This window comes from Lissotriton vulgaris, chromosome 7 (assembly GCF_964263255.1).
Source record: "Lissotriton vulgaris chromosome 7, aLisVul1.2, whole genome shotgun sequence".
NCBI classification, from domain to species: Eukaryota; Metazoa; Chordata; class Amphibia; order Caudata; family Salamandridae; genus Lissotriton; species Lissotriton vulgaris.
The window spans coordinates 435,776,595-435,797,225 of record NC_141695.1 but is presented as its reverse complement, the minus strand read 5'-3'; the positions used below and the strand labels follow the sequence as shown (position 1 = coordinate 435,797,225).

At 43.3% G+C, this 20,631-nt stretch overlaps 1 protein-coding gene across 1 annotated transcript in view; it reads left to right on the top strand.

Annotated features, from left to right (window-relative positions):
* LOC147701800 (sacsin-like) overlaps positions 1 to 20,388 on the top strand; it is a 183,996-nt gene extending 163,608 nt beyond the window's left edge. Inside the window, exon 8 of the mRNA XM_086930426.1 lies at positions 9,288 to 20,388. Coding sequence (XP_086786552.1) covers positions 9,288 to 20,251 — 10,964 coding nt within the window. The 3' untranslated portion in view covers positions 20,252 to 20,388. The remainder of the gene's footprint in view (positions 1 to 9,287) is intronic.
* The last annotated feature ends 243 nt before the right edge of the window (positions 20,389 to 20,631 follow it).

Here is a 20,631-nt window from a genome sequence, read left to right as displayed (position 1 = left end):
GCACATTCCACTCGCAAACTAGGAGCCTCTATGGCTTTCTTAGGAAATATACCATTATAGGACGTATGCAAGGCAGCAACATGGTCTACACCACACACCTTCACTAAACACTATTGTGTTGATGTGCAAGCCAAGCAGCAAGCTGCAGTAGGCCAGGCTGTCTTAGAACACTATTTCAAAGTACTGCAATGGATACAAGCGACCACTGCTAGGGGAGACACTGCTGCACAATCGATGCATAGTGTACGATCTGCAGCTCATATGCCTCGAACGGAAAATGCTACTTACCAGTATGCATCTTTTCTTGGCATGTAGAGCTGCAGATTCGTACACGCCCTCCCGCCTCCCCGGGACTTGTATCCATTCCAGTTCTCATCTTACTTAGATGCACATGCATGGACATCCTTTTTTTCTCTTCACTAATACTAACTCCATCATTTCCCATCATGGTGAAAAACAATCTAAGGATGGAGCCTATGCCCATGCGCAGTATTGTCCAAGGGAAGAGTCACCTATATCGTGACTACAAAGACTTCTCCAAGAAGACAACAAACTGCAATCATCCGAGCTCAACACCAGGTGGCGATCTAATGCATAGTATGCAATCTGCAGCTCTACATGCCAAGAACAGATGCATACTGGTAAGTAGCATTTTCCTTCTGGGATCATGCCATCCTCTGGGCAGACAGGGTCCAGCTCTTCATGAGGACATATAAGCTCTCCGTCTCTCCTCAGAAAATCAGCAAATCTAGCACGATTCAAAAACTTAATACCAATCTGTAAAGAAAGTGGAAACTCAGCAAAGGAGCCACTTCATGTGTGATGCCTTTTCCAGCACTGGAATACCAGCCTCCTCTGTGTCAGTATGAGCTACAAAACACTTTTGCAAGAAGTCCAGTATTTAATTTGTTCGTGGAACCCAGTTGGGAAGCCAGCAATAACCTGAGTTCTGCTCTATTTGAAAGTCCAAACTGAAGAAGTGCATCTTACGTATGGTGTCCATGTTTTTCTGGGCATTAAAACTAAGAACCATAACTCAGACCACTTTTTTTAGATTGCATGTCAGACAGTCCTGCACAATTGACCCAGTTCCTTTAGACACCATCCACAGAACAAGAAAAAAAGGATAGAGAGCTAGCTCCCACCCACCATGCGCAACACCTTTTAGAGAACGGAACTTGGGAAGGGCTAGGTTTAGGCTGCATTGTCCATCATGGACATAATCAGCCTTCCCAAAGGAAAGCCCCCATCATGTACGTTCAAATAGGCCCCCTCATTTACCAAGCGGTTATGAACCACGCACAGCAAATGAGCACAATTCCGGACGGCAAAACACTCAAATTTTCCTTGGTGACTTCAATCTCCATTGGAACGATCACAATGACGCGGTGGTAAATAGTCTCAAAAACTACCTCAACGCTCTTGACCTCACCCAAATCTGCCACAGCCCGACCCACGATAAAGGCTCTATCCTCGACCTTATCATCTCCCAACAGAACTCTACCCAACTTGGGTCAATTCAACCCTGTGACTGGTCAGACCACCACATTATCACATTCTACATCAATGAAAAAGTAAAATTTAACCTTGTTCAATCCACCAAATCCAAGGTCTGGATAAGGGACCTGAAGAAACTCAACCCAAACTCTTTACCTTCCCACAGCTGCAATCTCCTCCTTCCCCCTACCGGTGCTTTTGACGTTCAATCTTTGACCGACCACTACCTCAACTCTATGACTTCAATAATCAATGAGGCCGCCCCCTTGCAACTGAAAAGAGTCTCCACTAAGAACTCCAACCCATGGTACGATGGTAGACTCAACGAAGATAGACGGGCCATGCGAATGGCAGAGCGCACCTGGAGATCAGCCCCTTTGGCACTGCACCTTAAAACCCTGAAGAAAAAGAGAAACGCCTACATCAGGAAAATCAGGCGCACAAAATCAGATTTCTTCAGCCTCCAGCTCGACCAAGCAAAAAACCGGCCAAGAAAACTGTTTGAACTAATCGAAACACAATCCAAGGAACAACCCCAACAATCACATAGCACAATGGCCGATATACCATCCTGTGAAGACTTCTCTGCTCTCTTTAATCTAAAGACTGATAACATAAGGAGCGATCTCCTCAATGACGTAAGCCTTTACTCCAACCCCCACAGCATAACACCCACTGAACCAAAAAACAATGCTGCATGGTCATCCTTTGACACCTACTCAGAAGAAACAATTGACAAACTGCTCAGCACATTGAAACCTTCAAATCACTTCACAGACCCCCTTCCTGCTAACGCTGTAAAGGACTTCATCCCATTGCTCCTCCCACTCTGGACCAGAATTATTAACAGTTCACTTCAGCAAGGACTCATCCTCGACTCCCTCAAAGTTGGACAAGTCACACCTATACTCAAGAAACCAACAGCTGACCCTACTGACCTAAACAATTACCGTCCTATTACCAATATTCCCACCCTTGCCAAACTGTTGGAAAAATGCGTACAACTCCAATTGACAAAACAGATTGATCAGTTTGACCTCCTCAACCCTCATCAATCAGGCTTCCGAGCAGGGCACAGTACTGAAACTGCTATGACACACATAATTGATGACGCCCTCCAAATCCTAGATCAAAACGATACCTGCCTCCTCATCCTTCTTGATCTCTCCTCAGCATTTGACACAGTCAAACACGAGAAATTACTCGAGCTGTTAAACACCAGAATGGGTCCATCTGGGACTGTTCTCAAGTGGTTCACTTCCTTTCTGCATAACCGGACTCAGAAATTCAAGAGCAACAACTTGATGTCCCCACCAGTGCCTGTAACATTAGGCATCCCACAAGGATCTTCCCTATCCCCAACATTGTTCAACCTGGTCATGGAACCTCTCACCACCTTGTTACAAGCATCTAATGTACACTTTCACATGTACACCGACGACACCCAACTATATCTCAAATTACAATCGCCCAAAGACATCAAACTTCTGAACTCAACGCTCAGAGACACCCAATCATGGCTTGCTGATAATCACCTCAAACTCAATGCTCTGAAAACTGAGTTCCTCCTGATCTCACCTCCCGCGAAAATCTCCACCACTCAAACTTGGCTTAAGCACCTAACTGCACTCAATGTCCAACCTACCATCGTGGACTCAGCGAAATATTTAGGCATAACACTTGACGCCAATCTCAACATGCAGCAGCATATCAGCAAGGCAACTAAGGGAGCTAATTTCCAAATCAATACCTTGAGGAAACTTAAACCCTTCCTCCCAGCCAAGGACTTCCAAACTGCAGTACAAGCCCTAGTCATTCCTCGATTATACTACGGTAGCGTCGCCCTCTGCGGGCTCCCCCTATCTACAACTGCACCCCTGAGAGCCTCTTTGAACACTGCAGCGAGACTCATCACTGGATCAAAAAAACACTCGATATTTCCCCATACCTAAAATCCCTGAACTGGCTGCCTTTTGAAGCCAGAATACATCTGAAAATTGCCTGCATGACACACAGGGCTGTACACCACAACTCACCCGGCTACCTCACTCAGAAGCTGACAATATCTGGTGGCTCAAGAACCACTAGAAGTACAAAGAATCTTCTTCTGAAACCTCGTAGATTCCGGAAGGAAAAAAACATATAAACGCTCCTTTTCAGGAATGGCACCCAGGATCTGGAATTCACTCCCTCCAGAAACCAGGCTTATCTCCTCCACTACATTTTTTAAGAAAGAAGTAAAGGCTATCCTCATGGCTAAATTCACCGGAACTTTTACTTTGGATCTATTTGAGACTCTGCACCTATTTGTACTATTCGTTTATCTGATTGTCTATTTGTATTTTTGGTTTAGCTGATTGACTATGCTCCCTCATGTACCTACCCTATTTTGCTACTTATTTATTACCTACTACTATTCTTTGCTCAAGTCTGTTAATCACTCTCTTGTTTTCTTACCCCTTGTTTTTGTAAAGCGCTCTGATATCTGCAAGGATCTTGTTCGCGCTATATAAAACTTTTAAAATAAATAAATTCATATATGAATGAATGAATATTAATCTTATAAAGGGCAACTCTGCCCAGAGGCATCCAGGCGCTACGGATGGAGCCATCAGTCGAGGGACGTGAAAGGCTCACAATGATTAGATGGTGAAGAGACAAGTCTTCAGGGCCTTGCTGAAGAGATCGTGGGACTCTTGTCCAGAGATTGAGAGAGGGAGAGAATTCCAGAGTTTAGGAGCAGCAATAGGTAAAGCTCTTCCCCCGCCCCCCTCCCCCCCACCCCCCCCCCCCCCCATCTGACTCTCCTGAACCAAGGAACCTTAATTGCTTGGTGGGAACATATCATTGGAAAAACCTTTTAATACCTTCCAAGCCTAGAATATAAAATGCCTTATGAATGAGGCAAAGGGCTTTAAACAGGATTCTCCAGCCTAGCGGAAGCCAATGCAGCTTACTAAGAAAGGCCGTGACTGAGTGGGATTTGGGAAGGCCCCTCACCAGCCAGGCCGCTGCATTTTGCACCAGCTGCAGTCTGTGGAGGATTCCCTTATTGATGTCCAGATATAGGGCATTACAATAGTCCAATCTGGACAGCACTAGGGCAACAACTGCTTGCACTCAGGAGTCAAGGGAGAGAAATCTTCCTAAGGACCCTGGTGATTCCAAAACAGGTGGACACCGTTCTGTTAATCTGAGGGCCCAGGGAGAGGGAATTGTCAACTATGACACCAAGGTTTTTTGCTGTGGGTCCTGAGCAGGGGCATTGACCGAGATTATCGGGCCACCAGGCATGGGACCATATAGACTGTTGGTTTCGAGAGACCAAGACCTCTGTTTTATCACCATTAAGTCCAAGGAAGTTCTTTAGCATCAAGGAGGCCACTGCCTGCATGCAATGTTTTAAATTGGTTGCAGATGCTTCTATGCTGTTGGTGATGGCCACCATTATTTGGGTGTCATCAGCACAGGACAATACCTCCAGCCCAAAGGATCTAACAACCTTGGCTCGAGGGACAACATAAATGTTAAAAAAGAGTCAGACTCAATGAGGAGCCTTGAGGGACTCCACAAAATATATGGTTAGAGTCCAAGTAAAATTGATCAATTTTTACTATTTGTGACCGGTCAGTAAGAAATGAGGTAAGCAGCTTCAGGGCGACACCCATGACCCCAATTTCCTTGAGGTGGTCCACCAATCTCAAAGGAGATATGGTATCAAAGGCCGCAGTTAGGTCTAGGAGAATCAATAACGTGGTATACCCCGCATCGACCTGGGTTCAAATGTTGTTAATTACAGAAGTTCACGCCGTCTCAGTGCTATGGACATATATAAAGCTGTGCTGAGAGCCATCAAGCAACTGATGTTTATCCAGATAGGAGCTAAGATGGAAATTAAGATGTTTCTCCACAATTTCTGCTGGGACTGGTAACAAAAAGATGGAACGATCATTTTTTTAACCACGCACCGCAAATTAACACATACAGCATCCATATATGTCACACAGTGATCCGAAAGATGGCAGTTATGGAAACTTGATTGAAATGGAACCATGTATAGCTTGTATTCACATGAAACAAGAGCGACCCATACGTCCTTGCGAACTGGGTGTTGCTGATTAGCCAAAATAATGTTATATTATTATTATTATGAAATTTTAAAGCACGCGGCTACCCCCAACGGGGGTGTCCCAGTGCTGAGGACAGCAGCGGCGCGCGTCTACCCCCTACGGGTATTATCGGCTCCGGAAATATATGTCTTGTAAGCAGGCTCTCAGTTGCCTAGTACAATACAGACTCAGTCCTGCTCTGTAATAACCAAAGACACACCATGGCTAGCTGTCAAAGTACACAATTTTCATCTCAAACAAATTTGTGTCAGTCCAAGCAACCTTAGTCAGTATTCTAAAAAGGGGTTCCAAACTCTGGCCTGCTGCATGTTGCGGAAAGAAGGTGGAGAACGCTCTTCTCAACCAGAATAGCACAGTGCACTTTCCACTCAGCCAAAGTGCTGCAGAGAGAGAGAGCAGAATCAAACAAACCTGTGACACTGCCATTGACATCAACGCCTTGGGGATTGTTGCTTCTTGGCCAGCGCTTGGCCCTTTGACATTTGAGAGGTAACAAATAAAAAGTCTGCACTCTCAAGCAGACCACAGGTCTCCCTAAAACCTGCCCTTTCTCCCATCATCCTACTTGTACCCTGTTTGCCTTTCTTGCTGTTGGTGTGTAACTAGGGTCTTCCCTCATACAGGCTTTGCATCAGTGTCTGTCTGTCAGGAGAATGTGGTCATACCTGTGTGGTCATGCCCTTTTTTTCCACCGTGCTAGTGCACTGTGTCTGTGAGCCTGCAGCTTAATGAAGGTCTTTAAAAGCCATCCAGTTGCCAGTAATGCTTTTGATCAAATGTTTCTAAACTGCAGTATTTGGCAAACATTTGTCTTAAATTGATTGACCAACATTTCCAATCCAATGCAAAATGTTATTTAAAGTCTACCCAGTTTTAAACAATGCGCCTAGACCATTGTTCTTAAAGCAAAATGCACATTATTGGCCCGTTTACGAGTTTCAGCAGTGCCAGGGCAGGCGGTACGCCATCGCCCTGCCCCCGCACCACTGAAACACATCGCCGCCTGCTAGATTATGACTTTAAAGTAGTCTGGCAGGCAGGCGGCGTGGTGGCGGTGCAATGGGACCACACAACAATGTTCCTACAGGGCATGGACTCCAAAGTCCATGCCGTGCAGGAACTAGCGTGCATGCACACATGGGGGCACCTGTAGGGGCCCCCTTTTTTTCCTTTCCGCTTTTTCATGTCGGTTCCACCACCTTGAAAACCCTGGCGGAGAGGAAACTCGTAATTTGCTTGGCGGGACCCACTTTGGCCAGGTCACTGACAGTGCACAGGCACACTCGTCCCAATTCTACATGTATTTACATCTAAAATTCAGGGATACTGATGTGTGTTTTCATTATTTTAACACAGCTGCAGCTCACCAATATTACTGCAAGTAATCTCTGTGACGCCCTCCCATTTCTCATATATAAGGTCATGTTTTGATCTGAAAGAAACATTTTTATGGAAACACAAATAAATACTCTTTCTCTGCTAAATGTATGTAATAGACTCTTACACATCACCTACACTAAAAATAAATAAAGGCAAAATATATTTAAAGCAATCTATTTAAGAATTATTAAATGTCATCAGGGCAGGACATTCTGCAGAACAGAGCTGGCTCTATCAGGGGCCCCCAGAAAGGCTGGGGCCCTGGGCCAGAGCCGACTTTGGCCATGCCTTAAAACGTCTTTGGTTTGGGGAAACGAATGACTCATTAGCTTAAGGTCTTTGTGGAGGACACAGTGTGTGTTAGCTTTGGACTATGTCCAGATACGTATGTGTGAAAGGAGATTAATACTGACCAAGAGGTAACATAGAAAGAAATAAACACGAAGTGCACAGAAAATCAGGCTCAGGCGCAAAGGAGATTGTACCGTCATAATACACAGTTCATCTAATATCGGAGAAGTGAGGGTCGTGCCAACATATAAGGTGGAGAAGTGTGGCTCACGGGTGGAGAAGTGTGGCTCACGGTGTAGAGCAGGCAGACCCGGAAGCTGAGGTCAGACCCGGGACCAGGGTTCAATTCCCGACGCGGCAGGGTCTTGAGCTCAAATGTCCACGGACTCGATAATTCTCGCTTCGGTGCCTGCTCTAATCATGGGTTCTCACTCTGCAACTCTGGGCATTAAGCTTGCTTAATCTCCACAACGGCCCCCCTGCGGCGGGATGCCTGGCTTTCACCTTGGGGATGCCCTGTAGGGGCTATCTCACAGGGAAAAGCCAGGACGGGTTCCCAAGGCAAGCGCCGGGAAACCTCCGGGTAGCTGTGCGCTCAATAAATGCAATAATAATAATAATAATAATAAGGCAGCGTGAAACAAAAGGATAGTTGGGAATGAAGCCACGTGGTTCTCATTGTTACCTTTTAGCCCATTTGTGTCGTTCCCCATCACAGACTGAGCAGATTTGGGAAGCGCAAACTAATAACAAATGCAAGGTATTACAAAAAAAGTGTGTATCCAATCCAGGAACAAATTCAGAGGGAAGTATAGAAGAAAGGTTGACTATCAGTTGATGTCATTAATTTAAACATAAAGTGTATAATTGTGTACCTGTTAAGAGTAGCGATATCGAGAAAATGATTGTCTCGCCTGCAGCAGGATGGGAAAAAGCACACGTTATTAACTCCTTTCGCGAAAAAAACAATGACATTTTTAACATGCCTCTGGCTTCTTTAGACACGACACTCTCATGGTAGATGTGGGAATTATGGGTACTTATTGTTCAACGTGTGGAAATAAATGCCAGTGGTTCTTGTCTCAGGACTCCTTGACTGCACAGCTTTTACAAAACAGAAAACAAGAGCAAAGCTGAAGATTATCCAGGGATTCTTTACAAGCAAGTGTCAATGCCTTTCATATAGGTGTTGTTTTGCCAAACACATAAATAAAAGGCATCATCATTTACAATGCCAATAGCTTAAAATCTCGCAATTGCGAGACCTATTGCATTGCAAATGCTGGGGGATCACACAACAAAACATTTCATCCTAGCCTGTTCCTCAGTCCTGCACTAGGCAACTCATGGGAGCACATTGGCATGCACATGCCTTTAAAAGTTAGGGTTGGGGATGTAAATATATATTAGACTGGCCATGCATTTCATGAACTCTGGAGTATGGGATCTGCAGTATGGGTAGAGGACATTTCTCTCCTGTCTGCAGTGGACTTCCTCTGCTTCAGCTCTTCACTAAATCAGATGCTGCAGTAGCTAGTGCACAAAATCCTTTTTACTCCATTCCTCTCTCTGAGGATATTGTTCTGAATTTCCCAAACTACATACATTTCGTGAGGTGTGGAGCATGTGGTGTCCAATGCAAACTGGATATTTCTATCCCCTGTCTGCACTGGCCTTCCACTGTGACAGCCTTTCACTAAGTCAGTACTGGCGTAAAAAAGGTGCACAATACATTTTCCTGTTTTCGCACTGTTGCATATCAGGAGACACCGAGAACGTTTTTAAGTTCATAATTTCATTAAGTGCAAAATTATGAATTGTATCCAATTCTCGCAGATAAATTTAGGTTTTACGAATTTTGCCTAACATTCAAGTTGTTTTAATTTTTGTTAGACATTTAACTAAGATTCAGGATTTTATTGATGTTACTTTTAATTCCAGAGAAAGCTCCATCAGTAATCATAATATATTTTGTTTTTCTTTCTGTAGAAATATTCACAAATCTTCAATGCTTGGATAAAGGAGTGATCATGAAGAACCTACTAAATGCCTTACCCAGAAGCTGGCCGAGTTCAGCGGAGCAGGTGACTTGGCACCAGCGAAGTTGCCTTGAGCCCCCTAGAGAATGGCTACCTGTGTTTTGGACTTTCCTTCAACAGGACGTTGATACCTTATCCCCCTTTGAGGGCTATCCTTTGGTGCCTTTATGTGTAATGGATAGTGATGTCCAGCAGCTTCAGCTGGCACGGCTGAGAAAGAAATCATCTCTGCTCTTCCAGAACAAAGATGGGCATAGCCTGCCAGAAAATAGTATTAGAATATTGGAGACTCTTGGCTGCACAGTGATACACCAGTGGGACTCAAAGGTGTGGCATAAAGATCTTTCAAACTATATTCTTACACCGACACCAAACAATATCCTAAAGACCTTTTTAAACCTAGGTGTGGACACGGTTATAAGGAAGTTGACAGCAATGTCATCAGAAGAGATAAAGCTGCTAACTCACTTGCTCTCCCAGGCCACGTTTTTCAGCACAGACGAGTGCAAGGTTTTGTCTCTGTTGCCAATCTTTTGCAAGTTAAATTACCTCCAATCCCCAGGGTTAGAGCTGGTTGCAGCTGTTAATGTCCGAGCTGTAGATAAATGTAGTGTGCCAGCTATTCCCAGGGATCTGGTGCTGCCAGAGACGCTGCTTGACAGTAGAGATGAACAAGATCGGAGGCTGTTATTGCAGATGAAAGTCCCCTTCCTCAGTGCGGCCGATGTAGCTGCTTTGTCAGTCTTGGCAATCCAAAATGGGAAGTATCTCTATCAGCAAAACAAAGCAGAAAGCATCATGCTGTGGATTCTGAGAAATGGTGATGTACTATTTAGCCAGAATAATGAACTCAGGAAAAACTGTGAAAGTCTGTCCTTCATACCTTGTAATAGACAGATGGTGAGACCGTCTTCTCTTTTTGACCCCCAAATGAAAATATTTCAGGAAATGTTTGAGCCTCAGATGTTTCCACCAAATTGTTTTCAGGAACCACAAATATTGAAGTCTCTGAGAACTCTTGGGCTGAAGAATGCCATTGAGCATATCTCAGTAGGAGATGTTTTACAGATTGCAGATGATGTGAGCAGTAACCAAGGAATTAAACAACTCCAGGTTCTAGAGAGAAAAGCGAGAGCACTGGTCAAAGTCTGCAATGATACCCAGCTATTATTTAGCTTTGATAGTAAGAACAGGCAATCCTTGCGTAGCTTGGCGTGGGTGCCATGCATTGATTCAAATTCTCGAACTATATTTTGCAAACCCATAGACATGAGAAATAAGAAGCACTCTTCTCTTGTGGAGTTCTCAATGCCCATTACTGATGAGTTCAATGAACAAGCAAGTAACAGTCTTGGTCTGAATGACTCGCCACCTCCTGAGAAAGTTGCAGAAAACCTCAAAGCTCTTAGCCTTAGGTACCTGAAAGAAGATTTTGGCTCACTGGTCATGAAACTGCACAATATTTACAAGCATGTGCAAGACAATCTAGGCCAGTTCTGCTACGTGATAAATGGTATGAAGATCTGGAATGGTGAGGGCTTTTCTGACCCATCTGAGATCCTTATGTCCTATCCAGAAGGCTTAGATCTGAGCTCCCAGATCAAGAAAGTGCCCCAGGATTTCCTGATCTACAAAAGGTTCTTCCAGCAGTGTGGGGTTCGTGAGACCGCGGCAGACGGTGAGATCGCTAGCATGCTTCAGAAAGTCATGAATGATATACACATCAGGAGTTCAGGTTGTGGCACCAATGTTGAATTAAAGTTTTCGATATCTGTTTTGGACTGGATGAAGAGAAGAGGCCTTCACAGTACAGATGATCTTCCTATTCCAGTTCAGTCAGGGACTGGAGTTTTTATCTTGAAGCCCTTGTCCACTGTCTTGTTCTGTGATATGTCAAAGAAGTGCCTTAATGACCTTGGACATGATCTGGACTATAACATTGTTCATGAAGATATTACGTGGACCACAGCCACTTTTCTTAAAGTCCCATTACTCAGCACCAAGATACTAAAGCCTGAGTATTTTGAACCTTGGGGGCCATCAGAACCCATTACACTTCGAATAAAGAACATCCTCAGAGAATACAGCGAAGAGGTTGACCTCTTCAAGGAGTTGATACAGAACGCTGATGATGCAGGTGCCACGATCTGTAACTTCTTAGTGGACATGAGACAAAACCTTTCATTTCGAAACAGTCTCATAGACCCAGAAATGGCCTCTTGTCAGGGGCCTGCATTGTGGTCCTACAATAATAGCAAATTCAGTGATGACGACTTCCGTAATATCACACGGGTTGGAGCAGCTACTAAAGAGCTCCAGGTTGAGAAGATTGGAAAATTTGGACTTGGTTTCAATACAGTGTATCGTGTAACCGATGTGCCATCTATACTCAGTGGTAGTAGTATACTTATGTTTGATCCCAATGCAAATCATCTCAAGAAACACATTCAAAGTGAAGCGAATCCTGGTATCAAACTAAACCTCCAGAAGCACCCTCAAGTACTTCAATTATTTACTGATCAGTTCCACCCATATGAAAATGTTTTTGGTTGTGATCTGAAGGGAGCACTCGACTACAATGGAACTCTTATTCGTTTGCCTTTCAGAACAATAGAAGATGCAAAAAGGTCAAACATTTGTGATCAAAGCTTCAATGAACAAGAGATTAAGGTACTTGTGAATACCTTTCAAGAGTCTTCCCAAAATCTCATTGTTTTCTTGAAAGGAGTGCATGAGGTAACTCTCGGGTTTCTTCCTCCGGATCTGTCCTCACCCGATAAACAGGAATTGCAGCTGAAACTCTGCAGAGAGGACGTTCAGATGTTTGGCATATCTGGGGATTTTCTGCTGCAGAAGAAACAAGAGGCTGTCTCAGCAGTGCTGTCAGGAAGCAACGTTGTAGATGTCAGTGGGTCTAAAATCATCAAGGTAACAGGTATACAAAATGCAGCAAATTATGAAAATTATTATCTGCTGCACTCCAGCTTTGGAATTGGTGAATCATTTCAAATATTCCAAGAGAATATCGATAAAAAAACTAGGTTTTCACTTCCGGCGGCTGGGCTTGCCTTGCCACTTATAAAAAATCTGAGCACTGGGAGATGGAAACCAGCTGTGGAAGACTTTGATGGACAAGTCTTCTGTTTTCTGCCTCTACCCATTTTCTCTGGCTTTCCATTTCACCTTAATGGATCTTTCTCAGTCATGTCCAATAGAAAGAGTCTCTGGGAGACGACTAGAAAGGGTGATTGGAACAAATCTTTGCTTTGTGATGCTGTTTTGGTTGCATGGGCAAGGGCTCTAGCTTATCTACAAATAATGTGCCAAAACGGTGACTTAGAAGGCTACACCTACCACACTTTTTGGCCTGACATCAGAAAAACCAAATCTGTATTTACAGAGGCTCTAAAAGCTTTCTACAGAGCAGTGGCCTATGGCATAGATAATGAGGTTCTTTCAGTGTTCAGTAATGGGCATATGTGGTGCTCAATTAAACATGCATGCTTCTTAAGCTCGGATATTGTGGAAAATCAGCATGTTGGAGAATTAGCATCACAGGTGTTTTCTGAAATGCTCCCAGGGGCATTTGTTGCTGTCCTATTACCACAGTGGGTAAAAGATGGTTTCTATTCAAGTGGTTGTGGCAATGCCCTTGTTGCAAATACTTACAATTGGGAAAGATTTTATAGGGAAATTGTATTCAACAACCTGAATTCCTTAGTAGCAGAAACTAGGGATGCACTCATGATACATGCCATTGATATGAAAAACAAGGAGGTGGACCAGCTGCTAAAGTCTGTCCCGTGTATACCATCAACCCCATCTGGAACCTTACAACTCATTGCAAATCTAGTGCACCCACATGGTAAAGTGGCACCACTGTTTGAGAAGCAAGACAGACGCTTTCCTCAAGGAACACCAGAAACATATCTGAACTCTGACCGACTATCTCGCTTGGAACATCTTGGGATGTTAAAAGATACTATGCCGATTACGGAACTGGCTAAGCGAGCTCTGACTATCACAGCATTGTGGAAGATAGACAGACAAAAGGCATGCACTCGCATTAACTGTGTTCTGGAGCTTCTAAGAGACCTTGTAAAACTACCCTTTACCAACACAGAGCAGGCAATGTTCAGGAAAATCTCATTTCTCCCTTCTGGTCTTCCTTACGGTAGCAGTGAGCAAGAAAATGACATTGTGCTCAAGAGCCCTATTGAGATCTATCATTACAAATACCTTAATCTAGTAAATATGAGCGAATCTGTCCTAAGCAAAGAGCATATAGCTCAGGATTTTAGCTTCACTTCAGGTATCAGTGAGTTTTTGGGTCTGGACCATTGTCCATCATTTCAGACAGTGATGTTGCAGCTAGAAAAAGCTCATAAGAAAACTAAACTGCTGACAAAGCAAGAACTTGCCCATATATTCAGAAAGTGCTATACCTACTTGAACAAAGTGATAACGCCGAACACTGTGAAGGAGATTAGAAGCAGAGCTCAAACGTTTCCCTTTGTTCTCATTGGTCATGAGTGTGTGCCTTTAAATTCCGTTGCACACAACATATTATTTGATGTAGCACCTTACCTGTACCAGCTGCCTAAGGAGTACCAAGTGTTTGATAAGTTATGGGACGGTGTGGGCCTTTCTGACTCGTTCGGCCACAGTAATTACATGGCAGTCCTTCAGAGTATGGCTAAAACGTACAAAGGTAATGCATTGCCAAAAAGAAATTTGAAATTAGCTTTGACCATTCTAAATCCTGGTTTACTGGGAACAGCCGATGAAGATGCTGTTAGCCAATATGAGTCTCAAGGTATCTTCCTCCCTGATCAACACTGTGTGTTGCGTCCCGCAGACAAGCTCCATTTCAATGACACACCATGGCTCCCTTGTGATAAAAATACACTCTTCTGCCATAAAATGATCCCCCGTCCTGTGGCTTTGAGATTCAGGGTACCAACCAAGATTCACAAAACACTGCAGAACCTGAAAATGTGTGAGCTATCCCACTGGGTGTCAAACTTTGGGGCCAAAGAAGATCTTACAAGACGTATCAAAAATATTATCAGCGAGTACTCATCCAAAGAAGATATCCTGAAAGAGCTGATCCAGAATGCTGATGACTCTGGTGCCACAGAGCTCCATTTTGTGTGGGACAGTCGGACACACCCAGCAAAACGCGTATTTGGGAAAACATGGAAGCCTTTACAAGGGCCAGCCCTCTGCATCTATAACAACAAACTTTTTACCAATGAAGATATTGATGGGATACAACAGCTAGGCAAAGGTAGCAAAGGAGACAAGCTGGACAAAACAGGGAAATATGGACTTGGGTTTAATGCTGTTTACCACTTGACCGACTGTCCATCTTTTGTCACTGGAGACAGCATGTTGTGTGTCTTTGACCCAAACCTTCTCTTCCTGCCAACATCTGATGATAATTCCCCAGGTGGGATGTTCGCTGTCAACCAAGAATTTAAGGATACGTTTAAAGATGTGTACACAACATTCCTTCCTAAGCAGTTTAACCTGCAGCAAGGGACTCTCTTCCGCTTGCCACTGAGGACAGCTGAGACTGTGTCCAAATCTCATATTTCCGACCAAACCGTCTCTGGTGATGATGTCAAAGAACTATGGAAAGCCCTTGAGAGGGATGCAGACAACCTGATGTTATTTCTGAACAACTTAAAAACCATAACTTTCTCTCAGATTTCAATGGAAAGCCACCAGCTAGAGAATATCATCTCTGTTGAAGCAAAGCTCAGCAGTCGATGTGCACAGATTCGGAAGAGTTTCCAGGAAAAGCTTTGCCTGTATGCTGAGGCAGATGTGCCTCCAGAGAAGGACATGCCATACCAGGTGTTTTACAGAATGCAGGTGAAATGCAGCAGTTCCACATTATCAAGTAACTGGATTTTAGCCAGACAGATTGGAGTGTATGGTGAGGATAGAGAGGCTGATGTGCAAAAAGCATGTAAGAGTTTGAAACAGGCACGAATGCCACAAGGTGCTGTGGCAGCATGTATTAACGATCATGTGCCAGGTAGAGCTTTCTGTACTCTGCCCCTGCCAGTGAAGACTGGCCTTCCTGTCCATATCAATGGAAATTTCATTATGGATTCTGCCCGCAGAGACATCTGCAAAGAGGATGGAGAAAGCTCCAAAACAGAATGGAACTCGCTGCTTCTATCACATCTTCTTGCGCCCCTGTACGGTGATATCCTGAAACATATATGGGATATTCTGACACAGAGCACAGATGAAACGTTCAAGTTTATACATCTCACAGGATGTGAAAACGTACTTGACCCAAAATATTTGAGGTTTTTCCCCACTATGTCTCAAGATGTTCCTCCATTCTGGCAAAAAATGATCATGCAGGTTTACTGCACAATTCATGAAAAACAGTTCCCACTCATTCCAATATTTAATATGGAGACCACACGGCTTCATACTAATATCAGCAAGCATGTGTGTGTAGCTTGGGCAGCGGTTGGTCAAGGAACAGTAACCGAAGAGCCATACTTTACTATTGATAATGTACCGGAGGAGGTGATGGAGGTACTTCAAGCAATAAATATGAAACTGGTTAATCCCTTTGCCAGCCTTTGCAGAATCTTTGAGGAGTTTAGAAGGGCAGAGGTAGAGGTTTTAGCCATAAGTCCTCTAACAGTTTGCAACTTCCTGAAGTTACAGAAGCTGCTCCCAGAGGGACGTGAGTTGCCATGTCCTGTGAGTGAAACATTACTAAGAAATACAGTGGGCTGTCAATCACTGTTGAACTTCTGCTTGAATGTCGCTGTGAAAGCAAATGTTGCTTACTTGAACGGAGTACCTCTTTTAGTGACCGAGGATGGGAACCTCAGAGAGTTCAATAAGGATGAACCCAAATACCATAGCAGGTATTATGACCTTTTTCCAAAGCAGAAGCATAATTTTGCAACCTATAAAGATATTAGCAGTGAGCATGCTGATGTGCTTAAGACCACAGGTTTTCTCAAAGAGTTCACCATCCAAGCATCGGCTGATTACATTAAAGAACATTTGGGGACCAGCGTCCAAATTTTAGGTAATCAGATAAAGGATTTAATAAAATTACCTGAAGACATGAAAGAATGGCTTCAGAAAGTATGGGAGTTCTTTGACCACAAAATATACAAACCCCACCCTCAAGATAAAGAAGCTTATGGTAAAATGTTTCAAGAATTGATCAGCCTTTTCACCGACTGGGCGATTTTACCAGTGTTCTTAAATAATGATGTCCATGACTGGGGGGTCCATGCTCATTCAGGGCACCATGAGCAATTCCTTGTGCCTCTTGGGCACCTGAATAATGTCCTTTATGCCGGTACTAGTGATGTAGACAAATGTCTTTCAAAATTGGGATTCATAACACTCAGCATTGCAATGATTCCAGTGGGCATACGAATGTTTTGCTTGAAATCCCTAGTGCTGCAGACTAGTAACTGCCACTCGTTGATACAGAAGCTGAGTGCCAGAACTGACCTGCAGTGGAACAGGCTTGGGCGCTGGGAAATTGACAGGTTGTTGAAATTTTTCATAGATGGAATAGCTAAGGTAAGGAACAGAGAGGACTATCTGCAAAACTTGCAATCAGTGCCCTTGTTTGAGACAATACAAAAAGTCAGAGTCTGCCTAAATTCTTGTAATAAAAAGTATGTTCTTCAAACCAAACTTGCAGATAAATCTAAGGCATTTGAAGAACTTTACCAATTAGACCCTAATACAGTTTTCCTTGATAATTCTTCTATGAACAGGGATTTATCCGAACATCTCAACATGACAATTATAGATGATTCGACATTTTTCATCAAGTGTGTGATTCCCCAGATTCCCCAACTCCAAGAAGCAGAGCTACTTAAAACTCTGCAGTTGCTTGTTTGTATAATGCATTATGATTGGCAATTTTATCCCAAACACAAAAATACCATAGAGACCTCTTTTCAGCCCATCAAATTTATTCGCAATTCTGAGGGAGATCTTCGGGAAGCCTCTTACTTCTATGACAAAAATGTTGACAGTTTTTCAATTTTAGGACTTCATTCAAAGTTCATCCCTGAGCAGTTCCTTAAGGCACTGGGGCTTCAGTACTTTGAGATACAGAATTTACTCATAGATCTTGGCATGAAATGTGAGATATCAGAGGACGACTTTATAATGTTTGCAATGCAAATTGAAAGAGATTCCAAGTGTGGCACCTCCGTGCTAGAGCTTACCCCAAAGATAGAAGTTCTCCTTCACCATTTGCTCTTGCTGAACGAGGAAGAGCTGCAAGACAGCTTTGTGAACAAAATATCTTGTATCAAGTTCTTGGTCCCACTGGGGATCGAAGGAAACCTGCAGAGCCTTCATTTGCCTTACGCACAGAACACACACCTAATTGCTCTTAGGAATTCACTAATCATTCAGCAGGAGGAAGATATGGACCTCTTGTGGACATCTGTGGCAATACTGTCAACAAGCAGTGGTCTGTCAAAGAACCAGATAAAGGTACTCCAAAGGTTTGGTGTTCTCTGTGAACCACCACTTAATCTGGTGCTGGAAAATTTAAAAACTGTTTGTAAAACACCATGTTGCACAAAAGAACTGCTGAGCACCCGCAGTCAAGTCCTCCAAACAATATACACATTTCTCCAAAAGGACCTCGATTTTGAAAGTGCATTATTAAAGGATCTCTCCTACATTCTAGTGGAGGACGATGCTCTGGCAGAACCCAACCAGGTGTTGTTTTTTTTAAATGCTCCTTTGGACTTGCGTCCATATCTGTACAAGTTGCCTCCATCTTTGGCACGCTTTAGCATGCTTTTCCAGAAAATTGGTGTACAACGTGAGGCCACACTTTTTCACTACGCAAGGGCCCTTGCGGCAATCTATGCTGAGAGCTCAGAGAAAGAATCTCTACACCCCAATCTTAAAAGGACTGTCTTTAAGGCCTCCCAGGAATTCTTCAGACTTCTTGGTGAAGATAAAACAACAGTTATTCAAGACCTAAAACCACTGTACCTTCTAGCCACAGATGGGAAACTGTATGAGTCAAGTACTTTGGTTCTTCTGAACAAAAGCATTTCCATGAAAGCAATTAAAAACATGAAGGCAACTTTTAAATTCTTAGCAGCTCTTGATGGAAGTAGGGAATTCAAGGATTTATATCAGCTGGAAAAAGTCATTTATATTTTACCTGAGAACATGCGTCCGAAATTGTTTTTGCAAATTGTTAATGAAAGCATTCATTACCCGTCAATGGAACTCTGCACATTTGGGCACGAATGTCAGTTCAAAGGGCAGTTACAAGAGCTTCTGAGCTCCCAACAATTTCAAGACGGCCTAGCATGCCTTCTAAGGTGGCAAAGTAATGGGGATGTATCAGATGAGGAAGCTGCCAAGGAATGTAGTGTTGTGTTTGGTAAACTGAAAATTATTTGCTGTTGTAAGCTTGAGGCAATTCTCATTTATGATTCTCAGCCCCTATGTGGCACTAAAAGGCACAGACAAGTCATCATCGTGAAAGGCAGCGATGATCTGTGCCAAGTTTATATCAAGCACAGAGAGGCAATATTTGGGAAACAGAGATTCAGAATATTGCGTACTCTGGCAACAGAAATTAATGGGATTCTGAAGAATATGCTGAAGCCAGATTGTATAGATGTCCTTATGGAAATGCTGGAATGCAGAAACCCAGACGAAATAAACCACGTTCTGAGAGAGAATGACATAAGGACAAACACCCTGACATGTTATGATGCATTTTCTTTCCCGCCTCCAGGTGAGACAATTCCAGGGGAATGGCATGACTGCCTGGACATGAGCATTCTCAACAGTTTCAAAGTAGGGGACTACGTTGGCTACATGGATCCTTCCGGAGAAGATGTCTACCTCTACGCTGTCATTCAGGAACAGCTGGAATCAAAGATCAGTGGACAGACTGAAGTACAGATGTTCAGAATCAGTCTTGGACCAGAACATATCATTGATGCTACCATTTTTGATTTGTTCCAATTCAAAAGGAGTGTCAAAAACAAAAACAAATGCAGAGAGCTGGTTGTGGTAGAGAATCTCGAAGAACAGAAGGACCATCAAGAGAATTGGTTTGAGAAGTCTTTGGGAGACATCAAAAAAGAGATCGATGGTAGACTTTGTGAGATTTGGAAGCTCTCTAATGATGAAAGAATGAAAGCTGTTAGACGACTTTATCTGAAGTATCATCCAGATAAGAGTATAGGGCAGGAGAAGCTTGCAACATCAATCTGCAAATATCTCCAGCAGAGGATCAAAGACCTGGAGACAGGGAAACCATACTATTACCAGGGGAACTCAAACAACTGCTCCAAACAATCTGGAGGTTTTTCACATTGCTGGAGCCAGTGGGACAGCGAAGCAAATCAGCATCGTAGGTACCATGAAAATTTTTCAGACGGATCCAACTGTGATTATGATTTCTGGAAGTACCACAGGCAACACAACAGGATGCACCAAGAGACACCAAGACCAGAAGAAGCAAAAAGATGGTTTCGTCAAGCAGAGTGTGACCTGAGAGCTGCGGCCAATGATGTGGGACAAGGTAGTCCAGAATGGGTGTTCTACAAGGTCCACCAAGCCGTAGAGAAATCTTTAATTTCAGCTCATTACAAGCTAGGAAGGCACTGTGATTTTGATCGTCCCATAACCTATTTGGCAGTAAAAGTGTCTGCTTTCAGTAGTAGCCTCAATGCCATAAATGCAAAAGTTAGTCAACTACAAAAGCATGGGGTGGATAATAGGAAAACACAGTACCCACGTTACCATCCATCACCATGTATACCCAATGAAAGTTTTCCATCGGACAAGGAGGAAGCAATGCTTCAACTGGCCAAAGATGTGCTTGTCAAAATTAAAGAATATATTCAACAATGATAGCTTATGCAAGGGGTGTCTCCTGTTGCTACACATTTTCTTCAAGGACACAAAACACACGTGACAGTGATAAAGCTGCAGATGGATTGCCAATTACATATGTCTTCAGTCATTGCCTCAACTTGCTATGTCTTTAATTATGGCGCCATGGTCTCATTGCAAGTGGCGTGATGCTAGGTGTGATATTTATTGCATATAATAAACAATACGGTAAGGTACAATATTTGTATTATCTGGTGCAATAAATAGCACCTAATATGAGTTTCTCCCCTAAAATCGGGGAATAACATGTAGAGTTTGGCGCTTAATGCAACAAAATCGGTATGTCCCAACATTGATCAGGCATTTCTTCCACGATAAATATCTGCAATATTGACCTG